The following is a 15,097-nucleotide window of genomic DNA, read 5'->3' as shown; positions in this document are numbered from 1 at the left end:
CTCACTCTGGAAGAAGGAAGATAGAAATATCAAATGGGGGAAGATGAGGGAAAACCCTGGGGTTGTGGATATTTTCTGTTTATTCTCTGAAATGGCCTTGAATATTGACACCCATGGAGCAATGAGTACATAGAGTAGCAGATGGTGGTTTCTAAATACTTTCCTGGGTAGAACCAAGCCTCCTTAACGAGATGTCTGATCTCAGGCTGAACAGGTACAAGTAAGCCTGCAATGTTGAGTGGTACCAAAAAGTAAGGAAGTGCTCAGGCACTGATGGAGACATGTCCCATATTAACCAAGAGCCCCTCTACTCCTCCAACTAAAGACATGGGAGCATCAAACCCAGAACTCATAACAGACTTTAAAAAAAATTTTGATATTAAAAGAGGCGTTCAGGGTTGGAAGGGGAATCACTTTAGAGAAGAATAACAGCGAATAAATATAAAAGGAATAATAAGTTTGGAAACTCACTATTATAATCATCAATGTAATAACTGATTCAGGGAGGATCATCGATGGATATTAAAATCATTAGATGGTTTAGAAACCAGCTTCCTTGAGAGACCGTGAAATGATTTTATGTGAAATGTTGACACAGGATAGTTACATATTTCAAAATATCACCCCACAGGTTAGTTACTAATTATAAAAGGGAAACAATTTGCTTACAGTGGAGAAACCTGGTCCATATCACCTTAATCAAGTGACCAAACTTCACAGGAATGGGACAGATATTTTGTGTCTTCTGACATGAGAGAATAAGAAGAATGTATTACCAAGTACATTGTGTTCTTGCCCAGAACCCTTACCTTGAATCTACTTAGGAGAGGAAAAGTCAAGCCATTATAAATGTAGGGCATTTTACAAGGCAACAGGTCTGAACAAAAATAACAACAATTATGATGCAATTTTTGACCCTTAAGAATTTTTAAAATAGCTATAAAAGACAGTATTATAACTGAAAAATTTAGAATGTTGGCTATATGTTAATATTGTATCAATAATATCTTACATAGAATGTATTATGTTTATGTAGGAAAGAGTCTTACTTCTGAGGAGATACATTTGGAAATATTCAGAGTAAATTCAGAATGTCAGCAAATTTCAAATGGGTCATTAAAAAAGTATGTATACAGACACACACAAGAGAAAAGTAACAAATGCAACAAAATGTAAATAACTAGTGAGTTTGGGTGAATAGAGCTTGCTCCCTCCACACCCCCCCTCCCCCACATTTTCAAATTTTATGTATGTTTGATTTTTTTTTTCCAAAGTAATGTTCCTTTACTGGGCCCCTGGGCTTATTTTATTTGTACTCCAAGTTTGAAGTTGGTTTTGTTTTTCAAATCAATGTGTTTCTAGTTTTCTTGTTAGAGTCCCTCCCTGGACATGCAGTTGAGTCTCTCCTTGAATGCATATGCTAGGAAACAACTTCAATGAAAGCAGTCTTGTGTGTTAATCTCTATGGACCTCCAATTTATAGGAAAAACATTTGAAAATATAAAGTGAACCTGCAGTAACTAGTTAGCACATATCTATTCTTTTTCCTTGCTTCCTATTCTCCTTTGCTCTTTCCCTTAGTTTTCCACCTCCCTCTGTGAGCACTAGTTCTGTGTTGCTCCATGTGGTTTACTTAGTCTCACTGTAACTCTTGCTGCTTGGCCAGTAGGCAGGGAAGTGCTTTATACCAAAAAAAAAAAAAAAAAAAAAAAAAAAGGGCTCTGACTTATGCACAAAGTAAAGTGTCTAAAATACTGGTAATTCCATAGGAAATTCTGAGAATGCAAACCAGATTTATGTTCCCTGACTGCATGCAAACTGATTATTGAGGATGAGGGTTAAGTTTGCAGACCCTGGGGTTGGACAGCTCAGCCCTGAAGCCAGCCTCTACCAGTGGGTTGCTGTAAGACTTTTGGCAAGATCTTTAACCAATTCAATTTTAATTTTCTTATATGAAAAATGAGTGTAATACCTACTTCCAATGGTTGTGAGAATTTAAAGGCATTTAGGTACATAAAGCACCTAGAAAAGTACTGTATGAATGTTCACTATTTTTACTCATCTATCAGACCTGGATCAAATTCTGTTTTTAAGATATTAATGATAATTCTGATGAAATAATTCCTTGCTTGCTTTCTTTGTGTCTCTCATGGGTTCAGGTTTCCCTAGGACTTCTGCATGCCCATGCTACACATATCCTGTGGCCGCCAGAGCGCTGGCAGAAATTGGAATCTGTTCTTCCTCCAGAGCGCTTGCCAGTTCAGAGAGAAGAGGAATGAATGATGGCATGGAGCTCCCTCAGCTGCTGGCATTGGGAAGCATTGTAGAAGGGATGGGAAGGAGGAACCTTCAAAAGGCAAAGCTTGTTTCAAATGAAGTGATCCGCGTTATTAAACAGTATTAAATAGCAACTGATTTTATGTTTAGTTGTAATACCCTATTGTTTAATGCCAAAAAAATGCAGACCTTTGGGAATATGAACATTTTATTCCCATGTCTGACAGGGAATTTGTTATGTATACTTATCCCATCGATTGTTGGGTTTTAATTTTGGTGCTTGCTGATGAAAGACTATGAAAATTAGTATTTGATGAAAGTAATTCAGTAATATCATTTACTCTTAAGATAGAACATGAAGAAACATACAGTGATGGAAATTACATTGGAATTGAAGGTATATACAATGCAGTGACTGCCAGTTAGGAAGAACAGTAAACTGTGATGTAAAAATAAAACATTGATTTGCTCAGGTATTGTATTGAGTATTTATCATTTAACCCATACCTTCATTAATGAGGAATATCTTTTATTTTTAAGCAAGGAATTTAAAGGAAGGAGAACCAATTCTATCAATACTTCCATATAAATAAACCTTCTTTATTGACCCTTTTAAATCAAAACTTCTGAGTGATCTCTTGCCGGCTCACACTGATGAATAAACCGATTTATCAGTATTCAGCCACTATGTGAAATGTTCTGAGTGAAATGGTCATCAAACGTGACTGACTTTTTTCCAAGTTTTATTTTCCTTCCCAGTGATTTTCATGTTTACATCTGTAAAACTGAAATCACTAACTGCAAAGCAGGGTAATGTTAGCATAATAGATCCTGTAACTGCATAGGTAAGGAGGTAAATTCCTTCATGCAAGTCTATATTTAGAGAGTAACAGTAAAAACCCATAGGCATTTTAACAGCAGCTGTTACTAATAATTCCTTAACACTATATGTAGCAGCTCAGTCAGCAAGTAGCAGTGAGTACTTACAGACTAAGGTTGGTCAAAATTATCTGCCTAAAATCTTTTGGTGGCCCCTTATCAATTCCATTTCTCTCTGTTCCCCAGCATGTATTTCATGCTCTAACCTTTAACTCCAGTTTACTGAATACACATTACTATTTCAAGGCTTGTAACTTGTCTCTTGACAAACTGCATCCCCTGGGATTAGATGTAAACTAGTGAGTGTGTAAGAGCATTGGCCTTTTAGTTGCTAGAAAATAGCAAATTCTGGGGACCACAGAAGAGGGGTTTGGAAGTACTGCTGAGGGCAGACAGAACAAATAGAGAAGTTCTGTGAGAATAGCTACTATTTACCAGCTGGTGTAGAAAAATTGGATATTTTGACAGTTTACCAAACTGGTTATCATCCTTGCTACCTTACTCACTACTTGTACGATTCCTGATGAAGCTGATAAATGCTCTTTATTTGATTTCATATTCTCTAGCCATCTAACACATCACCAGCAGAGTTAATACTTGATGCTGTCAAACAACTCAGCTTATATGTTATCACCTCAAAAATGCAACTCTAGGCAGACTTAATCATTGGTGCACTTATTATTTATCAGATAAGACAATCACCTAATATTAAACAGTGGAGAAAGAGTTCATCATCAGCTACCACTCCCTGGACACAACAAGAGGCACCAGACCCAGGAGCCAGTCTTTCTGTGAAAAAGGCCTGTTCGTTTATCTCCATGGTTGCAATGTGAGGGCCAAGCTTCTAATTAAATACACATCCCAGAGACCTCAGAGGGCAGGCATGATCTTTATATTCTTTGACAATGTCCAAAGTGCCAGTATCTCCCAGACAGAAGCCTATATGCTTGTCTGGTGCCTTGTTTTGTTTATGGCTGCTGCCCAGGGGACATTCTTGAGCACCTAGCTCTGGTAACAATCTGAGAGTTCTTATCCAGCTACCCCACCCAGCCCCAATACAGCGGACTGAAACACACCACATTCTTTTGTTGAAGGAAGCTTTGGCCTGAGTGGACAAGCAGACTGTCTGGTATAGACCTAGGGGCCTAAAGAGGTAGGGATACGGGGATAAAAGTTGGTGCACAATATCTTTGCACTTTCTCTCACTCCAGATTTCCAGCAACTCCCAGAAAGGGATGTATATGCTTGTCTGCTGCTCTAATTTTTATTAATGACACCCAGGGGGACATTTCTATCTTGTCTAGCTATTGTGCCATAAGACTACACTTGTGGTCCCACAGAACCGTACACATTTGCCTACTTTAAAAGCTGCCACCTAAGAGTTTCTGCTTCCAAAGAGCCTGAATCTAGGGGCTAAGATTCCCCCACCCCCACCCCAGGAACCATGCAAGTCTAGGGAAACCTTTAAATATTGGGAACCACTAGAAATAAAATAGGTGGCTTGGCCAATCACCAAGGATTGAGAGACAACCAAGAGATAGAGAAGGGTAGAACAATAAGGTTCATCTCCTATACAAGGACACTTCTTCAAAACTGGGAGAGATGGCAGCTAATGCACAGAAACCAACAGAGTCATGAATACGAAGAAACAGGAATATGTTCCAAATGAAATAGCAAGATAAAACCTCATAAAAAGGTCCTTAATGAAAGAGAGATAAATGATCTACCTGTTAAAAGTTAAAAACAGCAAGAAATGATAGTGCAGCATAGAAATGCTTACTGAACTCAGGAGAATGCGTAAACACCCTGAGGATTCAACAAAGAGAAAATATAATAAAGCACCACATAGAAGTCACAGAGCTGAAGGATCCAATAACTGAACTGAAAAACAAACTAGAGGGATTCACCAGCTGACTAGATAAGGCAGAGAAAAGATTAATGAAATCAAAGCCAAGGTCATGGAACTCATCCAACCAAAACAGGAAAAACAAAGGATTAAAAAAAAAAAAAGCTAGTTTAAGGGCCTCATGGGACAACATCAGGTGGACTGATATTCATGTTATAGGGGTCCCAGAAGGAGAAGAGAAAGATGGGCAGAATACTTATTTGAAGAATTAGTGACTGAAAATTTCCTGACCCATGGAGGGAAACAGACTTCCAGATCCAGGAATCTCATAGTTCCAAAGAAGATGAATCCAAAGAGACCCTCACTAAGACACATTATAACTAAAATGCCAAAGTTGAAGATGAGGAGACAGTCTTACAGGCAGTAAGAAAAGGCAACTTACTGCGTACAAGGAACTCCTTAAGGCCATCAGATTTTTTAGCAGAAACTTTGACTATATTATATCACTCCCTCTGGCCTTCAAAGTGTTGAAAGAAAAATCCTTCAGTCAAGAATACTCTATCTGGGAGTCAGAGCCGCCATTGCCAAGTCCCAACCTGACCCTGCATGCTGTTGCTGCCCGATGTGCACTCCCGATTCCTTTTGGTTTTAAGTCTAAAATGGCAACTCTCAAGGATCAGCCGATTCAGAATCTTCTTAAGGAAGACCATATCCCCCAGAATAAGACTACAGTTGTTGGGGTTGGTGCTGTTGGCATGGCTCATGTCATGAGTATCTTTTTTTTAATAGTCTTTTTTTATATAAATTTTTATTTATTTATGATAGTCACACACACACAGAGAGAGAGAGAGGCAGAGTAAATGTTGATGGTGTCTCTTTGAAGAATCTGAACCCTGACACAGGCAGAGGGAGAGGCAGGCTCCATGCACCGGGAGCCTGACGTGGGATTGGATCCTGGGTCTCCAGGATCGCGCCCTTGGCCAAAGGCAGGTGCCAAACCGCTGCGCCACCCAGGGATCCCATGTCATGAGTATCTTAATGAAGGACTTGTTGATGTCATGAGAGATGATGGATCTCTAGCACGGCAGCCTTTTCCTTAGAACACCAAAAATTGTCTTTGGCAAAGACTATAATGTGACTGCAAACTCCAAGCTGGTTATTATCACAGTTGGGGCACATCAGCAAGAGGGAGAAAGTCGTCTTAATTTGGTCCAGTGTAACGTGAACATCTTTAAGTTCATTATTCCTAATATTGTCAAATACAGCCCAAACTTCAAGTTGCTTGTTGTTTCCAATCCAGTGGATATCTTGACCTATGTGACTTGGAAGATAAGTGGCTTTCCCAAAAACTGTGTTATTGGAAGTGGTTGCAAGCTGGATTCAGCCCGGTTCTGTTACCGAATAGGAGAAAGGCTGGCAGTTCACCCATTAAGCTGTCATGGGTGTGTCCTTGGAGACCATGGAGACTCCAGTGTGCCTGTATGGAGTGGAGTAAATGTTGATGGTGTCTCTTTGAAGAATCTGAACCCTGACTTAGGCACTGATGCAGACAAGGAACAGTGGAAAGAGGTTCACAAACAGGTGGTCGACAGTGCCTGTGAGGTGATCAAACTGAAAGGCTACACTTCCTGGGTCATTGGACTGCCTGTGGCAGATTTGGCAGAAAGTACAATGAAGAATCTTAGGTGGGTGCATCCAATTTCTACCATGGATTAAGGGTCTCTACGGAATAAAAGATGATGTCTTCCTTAGTGTTCCTTGCATCTTGGGACAGAATGGAATCTCCGATGTTGTGAAGATGACTCTGACTCCTGAGGAAGAGGCCCATTTGAAGAAGAGTGCACATACATTTTGGGGGATCCAAAAGGAGCTACAGTTTTAAAATTTTCTAATGTACCGCCACTGTCTAGACTACAAGATTTTAGTTGGAGGTTGTGTATGTTCTTATTATCTGACCTGTTACTCAAGTAGTAATATTAAAATGGCCTAAGAAAAACATCAGTTTCCTAACGTTACAAATGGGAATGGTTCACAAAACCCTGCAGCTATATCCTGATGCTGGATGATGCCTGTCTTGTGTAGTCCTAAATTGGTTAATGTAATATAGTTTTACCGTCTCAGAGGCACCACTGCCAATGTCATATATGCTGCAGTTACTCCTCAAACCACATGCGTATTTACTGTGTTATGTAACTTCTGATTCCTTCCCTCCAACACCCAATGTGCCTAGTCCATCTTTTTTAGTTCAGTCACATCCTGGGATCCAATATATAAATTCAATATTGCATGTATTGTGCATAACTCTTCTAAAGGACCTTATTTTGTGTACTATATATGTCAGAATATAGTGTACATTGCCATATAATGTAAAAAGACAATGCAACCAACTATCCTACCAACTAAAATACTAAATAAATTCTGAACGGTGAAAAAAAATGAATATCTGGTAAAGTTGTCATGCAGAATTGATGAACAGCTAAAGGAATTCATCATGACTAAGCCAATTTTACAAGAAATGTTAAAGGGACTTCTTCAAGCTGAAATAAAAGGGCACTTATTAGGAAAAAATGTGCAAGTACAAACCTCATGGGTAAAGGTAAATATAGAGTAAAATCTAGGGGTGCTTGGTTGGCTCTTTAGGAATAATACACAATTCTTGATCTTGGAGTCACAAGTTCAAGCCCCAAGTTTGGTATAGAGATTGCATAAATAAATTAAAAACTTATAATCTAGAACAATAGTAGAACAGGTGGTAGATTAATCATTTTTTAGATTAATCACTTATAAAGCTAGTATGAAGCTAAAATTTTGGCAATACTATAGCTATAGTTATTATTAGTGAAGGAATATAAAAGATAAAAATGTAAAATGACATCAAATGTGACATCAAAACCATAAAACCTGGGGAGGAAAAAGTAAAAATGTAGGGCATTAGAATGTGTTTAAATTGAATTTGTTATCAACTTAAAATAGACCATTATAAATATAAGTTGTTATATCTAAGCCTCATGGTAACCACAAAGCGAAAACCTATAGTAGATACACCAAAGATAAAGAGAAAGGAAACAAAGTATAACACTAAAGAAAATCATAAAATCACCAAGGAAGGGAACAAGAGAAGAAAGGAATAAAGGAATTACAAACATACAGAAGACAACAAAATGGCAATAAGGACATGCCTACCAGTAATTTCTTTAACTGTAAATGGATCAAAATCTCCATCAAAAGAGCAGCTTAATGTATTTTTAAAGATTTTAGAAAGAGCATGAGTGTTGGGGGAGGGGCAGAAAGAGAGAGAATCCCAAGCAGACTCTGCACTGAACACCGAGCTGATCCAGGGCTCAATTTCACAATCCCGAGATCACATCCTGAGCAAAAACCAAGAGTCTGCTGCTCAACTGACTGTGCCACCCAGGAGGTCCTGGATTTTTTTTTTTTAAAGACCCATTTTTAGGCTGCTTACAAGAGATTCACTTCAAACTTAAGGACACACAACGACAAAGTCAAGGGATGGAAAAATGTGTTTCATGCATATTGAAACCAAGAGAAAGCTGGGGTTCCTATACCTACATTATTCACTCACACTTAATAAGAGACAAAGAATGGCATTACATAGCAAAATGAAAAAGCAAACCTACTCATAGTAGACTATTATGAACAATTATATGCCAACAATCGGACAACCCAGAAGAAACTGATAAATTCCTAGCAACATACATCCTACCAAGACTGAATTATAAATAAATAGAAGATTTTTTTTAGATTTTATTTATTCATAAGAGACACAGGCAGAGGAAGTAGCAGGCTCCCTGATGTGGGACTTGATCCCTGGACCCAGGGTCACACCCCGAACTGAAGGCAGATCCTCAACCATTGAGCCACCCAAGCATCCCAATAAATAGAAAGTCTAAATACATCGATCACTAGCACAGAGATTGAATCAATGACCAAAAGCTCTCAAACAAAAGGGCAGGACCAGAAACCTTCATGAGTGAATTCTATTAAACATTGAAAGGATAATTACTGCCAGTTATTCTCAAACTTTTCTAAAAAAATACATGAGGAAGGAGCACTTCCAAACTCATTCTAAAAGACCAGTATTACCCTGATACTGAAACCATTCAAGGATATCACAAGAAGAGAAAACTACAGGTCAATATCCCTGATAAACCTAGATGCAAAAGTCCTCAATAGTATGTAAGCAAACTGAATTCAGTCCATTTAAAGGATCATACACCATGAGATTAACTAGGGTAGAAAAAATGGCTTAACATTTGCAAATCAATGTAATACACCACATTAACCAAATAAGGAATAAAATCATATGATCATTTCAACAGATACAGAACAGACCCCAGAACTAAACATACACAAATATAGGCAATTGCTTTATGACAAAGGAGCCAAGAATATAAAACAAGGAAAGGACAGTCTCTCCAAGAAGTGGTGCTGATGGGGTGCTGAGTGGGTCAGTCAGTTAAGCATCTGCCTTCGGCTCAGATTATTATCCCAGAGTCCTGGGATAGAGCCCCACATCAGGCTCCCTGCTCAGTGGAGAGTCTGCTTCTCCCTCTCCCTCTGCCATTCTCCCTGTGTGCGCATGCTCGCTCGTTCGCTCTGTCTCTTGTTCTCACTCTCTCTCTGTCAAATAATAAAATATTTTAAAAAATGATGTTGGGAATGCTGGATAGCCAAATGCAAGAAAAGTAAACTGGACCACTATCTTATACCATACATAAAAGTTAATTCAAAATAGATTACAGACTTGAACATAAGACCTAAAATTATAGAACTGGAAGAAAACTTGGGCAATAAGCTCCTGATGTCAGTACTGGTGATGATATTTTAGATCTGGCACAAAAAGAAAAGGCAGTGAAAGCAAAAATAAAGAAGTGGGACCACATCAAAGTAAAAAGCTTCTGCACAGCAAGAAAAAAAAAATCAAAATAAAAAGGCAACCTATTGAATGAGAGAATATATTTACAAGCCATATATATGATAAGAGGCTAATTTCTAAAATATGTAAGAAATTCATATACCTTAGCAAAACAAAACAAAATCTTAAAAAAAAATAAATAAAAAATGGGCAGGGGATCTGAACGTTTTTCCAAAGAAGACATACAGATGGCAAACAGACACATGAAAAGATGCTCAACATCACTAATTATCAGGGAAATGCAAATCAAAACTGCAATGAGATGTCACCTCACAGCTGTTAGGATGGCTAAGATCAAAAAGACAAGAAATAACAAGTGTTGATGAGGATATGGAGAAAAGGAAACCCTGTGCATTAATGGTAGAAATGTAAACTGGTACAGCCACGATAGAAAACAGTATGAAAGTTCCTCAAAAAATTAAAAATAGAACTACCATATCATCTAGCAATTCCACTTCTGGGAATTTATTGGATGAAAATGAAATCAGTAATTTGAAAAGATGTAAGCACTCCCATGTTCATTACGGCAATGTTTGCAGTGGCCAAGACATGGCTACAACCTAAATGTCCATTGACAGATGAATGGGTAAAGAAAATATGCTGCATAGATCCAATGGACTGTTATTCAGCCCTGAAAAGAAAGAAATCTCCCTGTTTTTGACAACATGGATGGACCTTGACTACACATGCTAAGTGAAATACTGTGTCATCTCTTTACAGTGGAATCTAAAAACAAAAAAAAAATATTAGCTAACAGATACAGAGGAAAGATGGTGGGTTGGCAGGGTATGGAGTGGGCAAAATGGGTAAAGGGAGGTCAAAAGTACAAACTTCAGGTAAAAAATAAATAAGTCATGGGGATATAATGTATAGTGTAGCATGGGGACTATAGTTATAACACTGTATGGCATATTTGAAAGTTGCTTCAGAGAATATATCTTAAAAGTTCTCATTACAGGGAAAAAATTTTAACTGGGCAGAAATGGACATTAACTAGATTTATTGTAGTGACCATTTTACAATGTATATAAATGCTGAATTATGTTGCCCATCTGAAACTAACATATTGTTAAATGACAATTATACCTCAAATTTAAAAAAAAACAATAATTTGGAGACATCTATGCTGCCAGTTTGGGTCTTCCTTCATTGATATCCTATAAATTCTCTCCACTCCCACTAAATCCAAAAGAAAGAAGTGAGCCAAATTACAGACTTTCCAGCAAAAACCATCCTCCCACACTACCCATTTTCCTCCTTAAAACATAAGAATAAACCTCTGTTAAAAACATATTTTCAAAGTTAGAAATCTCTTAAGAGGGATGCCTTAGTGGCTCAGTGGTTGAGTATCTGCCTTTGGCTCAGGATGTGATTCCGGAGTCTCAGGATCGAGTCCCTCATCGGGCTCCTCGCAGGGAGTCTGCTTCTCCCTCTGCCCGTGTCTCTACCTCTCTCCGTGTATCTCTCTTGAATACATAAATAAGATCTTTTAAAAAAGTAATCTCTTGAGAAACTCCCTCACAAATGGCTTTTGATAACAAAATCCTCACTAAGGTACTTATCTTCACATAGTCTCACTCTCCTTCGTGAGTATGGCAGAGACCAAACAGTTCACAGACACCATCTTCCTCTTTTCCCCTAAATATCACTGACTTATGTTTTCTAGGTTATGACCATGTCTCTGAGTTCTTGCCAACCCAGACTATGATTAAAAGTGATTGTAACATACCTGACACTTAAAACCTCTTGTGAACAATTCCAGGCTTTTCCTATTTCTTCCGGTGGGATGTTCATGATTATAAGACCCTAATGGTAACAAAACCCAACTTGAACTTCCTCCCAGGATTAGTGAGTAAGAAATGAATTTCTGTTGTGTAAGATCACTGAAATAGTGATGTCCGTTAGCACAAGCAAGTCTACCCTAATTAATGTAGGGTATTTAACAGAGGTTTCTATAGAAAAAAAAATTGTTAGTATAGTTTTAAAAATAATTGTCTTTGGGTCAGCTCTGCTTTGCGCCAAGACTACCATGTCCACTGTTAAAACGTTCCGGTTTCTATTTGACAGATTTGATAACCTTATATACATTTTTAGTCTATAATCAGCTAATCAGCTCATTACTCAATATTGGTCTTCAAATACACAAAACACCATTCTGAACCATGTTGATATATACGCACTTGGACAGATTATAGAATGTGAACTTTCACTGGGCAGGACAAAATGGGAAGGGTGTCAGATTCATCAGGAGGAAATATACCAAATTCAGGAAAAATAGTGTCTATCTTGAAGAGTGTACATGATCAAAGAGATTCAACTTATTTTCCACATTAGTTTGACCTCGCATTTATGTTGAAGTTATAACAATTTTTATGCATTTTTAATCACAAGATTAACAAGTCCTTTATTTAGTCCTATTAAGAGCTTAAAAAAGAGGGTAGGATCCAATCCCCCGATGCAAATTTTCTAGATTTACCCATCACTGAACTAACTGGAAGTACACATAAAGAACCTAAGGACCCTAACAAGAGAGTTCATCTCCAAACACCGCTTCCAAGGTGTGAAAATAAGTAAGGTCCCTCCGACATTCTCCAACATGGGTTTCCAGTTCCACTCTTTTCATTCTTGTCAAAACTTATATCCAAGATCACAGAAGAAAACGGGAGTACTAAGTATACCTATTTTCCCTTCAGATCATCCCAACCCTACTCTTTTCTTCAAGAACAAAATTCTCATCAATTTTCTCACACTGCTGCAGTTTCTGCCTTCTTTGTCCAGAGCATTATTTTTTCCGGAGAGATGTCCTAGATAAAAATGCTGTCCAGACTCCAAACCACAGCATATCTTTATTCCTTTCCCACTATATCTATCCAATTCATCCATTCACCTTCCTAAAAGATGAGTTCATACTTTCCAAAACCTTTTACACCCTCTCCTAATGCTCACCCTCAACCAATGACTTTCAATCTAATGAGAATGTACAAGAATATAAGAATCTATGTAATCTGCTTCCTTCCTGTTCTTATGGATAAAGTAATTAAAATGCACTTTTCTACTTCAGAAAATTAAATTCATGACTGGGAAGATAAATTTGAATATACATCTAGACTGCAGTACAAATCACTTGAAAAAATGTACATAAGAATTATCTTATGTCCAACGTGTACTAGATCCAAGCCCTCTAAACCTAGTCAAGGAAAGTCTTCCAGTAACTGACTCCTCTCCCCAATGTCATCAATTTTTTCCTTATCTCCTAATCATTCCTATCAGTATATAAATACGCCATATAGTTCCTTCCACCTAACAGAGCTTTCCCTTGACACATGCTCCCTTGTAGTCTAGTCCCTGTTTTAGATCTCTTCTCCATTTATGAAACATCTCCTCAAAAGAGTTGCTCACATACCTAGTCTCTAGTTTCTTCCCTACTTCTATCCTTTGAAACCAAAGCCATTCCAGCTCTGATTCCCACCACTCAACTACAATCTTGCATGTCAAGGTCACTGAAGACTCCAATATGCCAGTCAATTCGCAGCCCTCATTTTACTTGACCTTTCAACAATTTGATACTGCTTTTCATTCTCTCCCTTATATGTTTCATTCACTTGCCTCCTGGGAAGTGAGCATTCCTTGGTGTCCCTATATTTCACTAACAATGCCTATCTATTTAGTAATTTCCTTGTCATCTTCTCAACTTCTCAACTATTAGCACCCTCCAGGGGTCTTTCAACCTCTTCTTTTTTGTGTGTATAATCATCCCATTAGTGATCTCTGAGCCTTGGGGAAAGGAGAGTTTCTGCTCAGGATGCTGTGACCTTGGAACCATCTGAGAACTACAGCTAGAAAAATAATTCATTACATGTATTTTCTTCCATTCCACTGGCTGCTTTTTCATTCTGTTGATTGTTTCCTTTGCTATGCAGATTTTTTTAGCTTGATGGCGGTAATTGTTTCACAATATCTATGTGTATCAAATCATCATATTGTACACGTTAAATATGTATCTTTTGTCAATAATACCTCAGTAAATCTGGAAAAAAAGAGAAAAGAATGGAGAGTAAAAAATGGCTTTCACTTTTCAAAATGCGACATGAGTATTAAAATCACCAGGAAAATATTCTCAAGCCTTATTTCCAGAGACAAGATCATTCTTAAATACTCTTTGAGTGACAAATTTGAAATTCCCATTATATTTATAAATTAAATGTAAAGAACCAAGCCCTTCTTTAGTAGAGTATCTTACATGTGCAATAGAGAAATGAGCCCAATATCTATACTGACCCCCACCAATTATCAACATAATGACAATGGTGACAGGTGCACTGTGGCTATGAAGTAAGATGTGATTATTCTTAGGAAATACATGCGGAAGTATTTAGGGCTACATACTACTGGAGTTATGGTTAGGTATCCTACAAAAATGTTTAAATAGTTGAGTATAAGTGATGGGGATATAGGTGCCCATCATATCATTCTTTCCATTTTTCTACAGTTTTGAAAGTTTCAAAATTTTAAAAATGGGAGTGGGAAGGAGGGTATAAGAAATAAGGATAAAGCAATAGCTTCCTGCCTTACTGCTCTCCCTCTACAGCTTCCTGGAAAATGTATAAATAACACCACGACAATGATACCGCAATCTGTTTCAGTACAATCTTCATGCTGCTCTTTCAGGGATTAGTTTGTGTTTTGGCTTTTTCTTTTCCTTCTATAACAAGGAAGTCTTCCTAATTACTTTCATATATCATCTGCAAGAAAAACCAAGATAGAAAACTGGGAAAGGGGAATCCATTACGAAAAAGAACTCTTTTAAAAAGCTTCCAGGAGTGCTTACTACTCATGACTATTTTCTACCTACGTTTTACTCTCCCCTCTTGCCCAGTTTCCATTCATTTGTTCTGTGGGTGGTTTGGGCAGGTGAAGTGGAGTTGAGTAGAATAACACGTAGAGAATATAACCATGAAGAGAAGCAGGGAGAGAGAAGGAATAGGATGTGGGGAAAAGACTAACAGAGTAACAAGTATAGTCAGAGGGAAAATGAATTATTTTTAGACTTGGTGGGACTATTCAGAGGTCTTCCTTTCTGAGAGGAGATGTAGTCCTCTCACTCATAAGAGTTCTTTCTGTCCTCAGTTGTTTTCATGTTTCTGAGGGAAAAGGGTAGA

At 37.9% G+C, this 15,097-nt stretch overlaps 1 protein-coding gene and 1 pseudogene across 2 annotated transcripts in view; both read left to right on the top strand.

Moving 5' to 3' along the window:
- IMMP2L (inner mitochondrial membrane peptidase subunit 2) overlaps positions 1 to 2,751 on the top strand; it is an 848,215-nt gene extending 845,464 nt beyond the window's left edge. For both annotated transcript variants that reach the window (XM_041727694.1, XM_041727695.1), the window contains exon 7: positions 2,160 to 2,751. In XM_041727694.1, the coding sequence (XP_041583628.1) occupies positions 2,160 to 2,279 (120 nt within the window). In that variant the 3' untranslated portion in view covers positions 2,280 to 2,751. The remainder of the gene's footprint in view (positions 1 to 2,159) is intronic.
- Positions 2,752 to 5,541: 2,790 nt separating this feature from the next.
- On the top strand, positions 5,542 to 7,400 carry LOC121474503 (annotated as a pseudogene).
- Positions 7,401 to 15,097: the final 7,697 nt, after the last annotated feature.

This window comes from Vulpes lagopus, chromosome 13, assembly GCF_018345385.1.
Source record: "Vulpes lagopus strain Blue_001 chromosome 13, ASM1834538v1, whole genome shotgun sequence".
Lineage (NCBI taxonomy): Eukaryota > Metazoa > Chordata > Mammalia > Carnivora > Canidae > Vulpes > Vulpes lagopus.
This window is presented reverse-complemented; position numbering and strand designations above follow the sequence as displayed.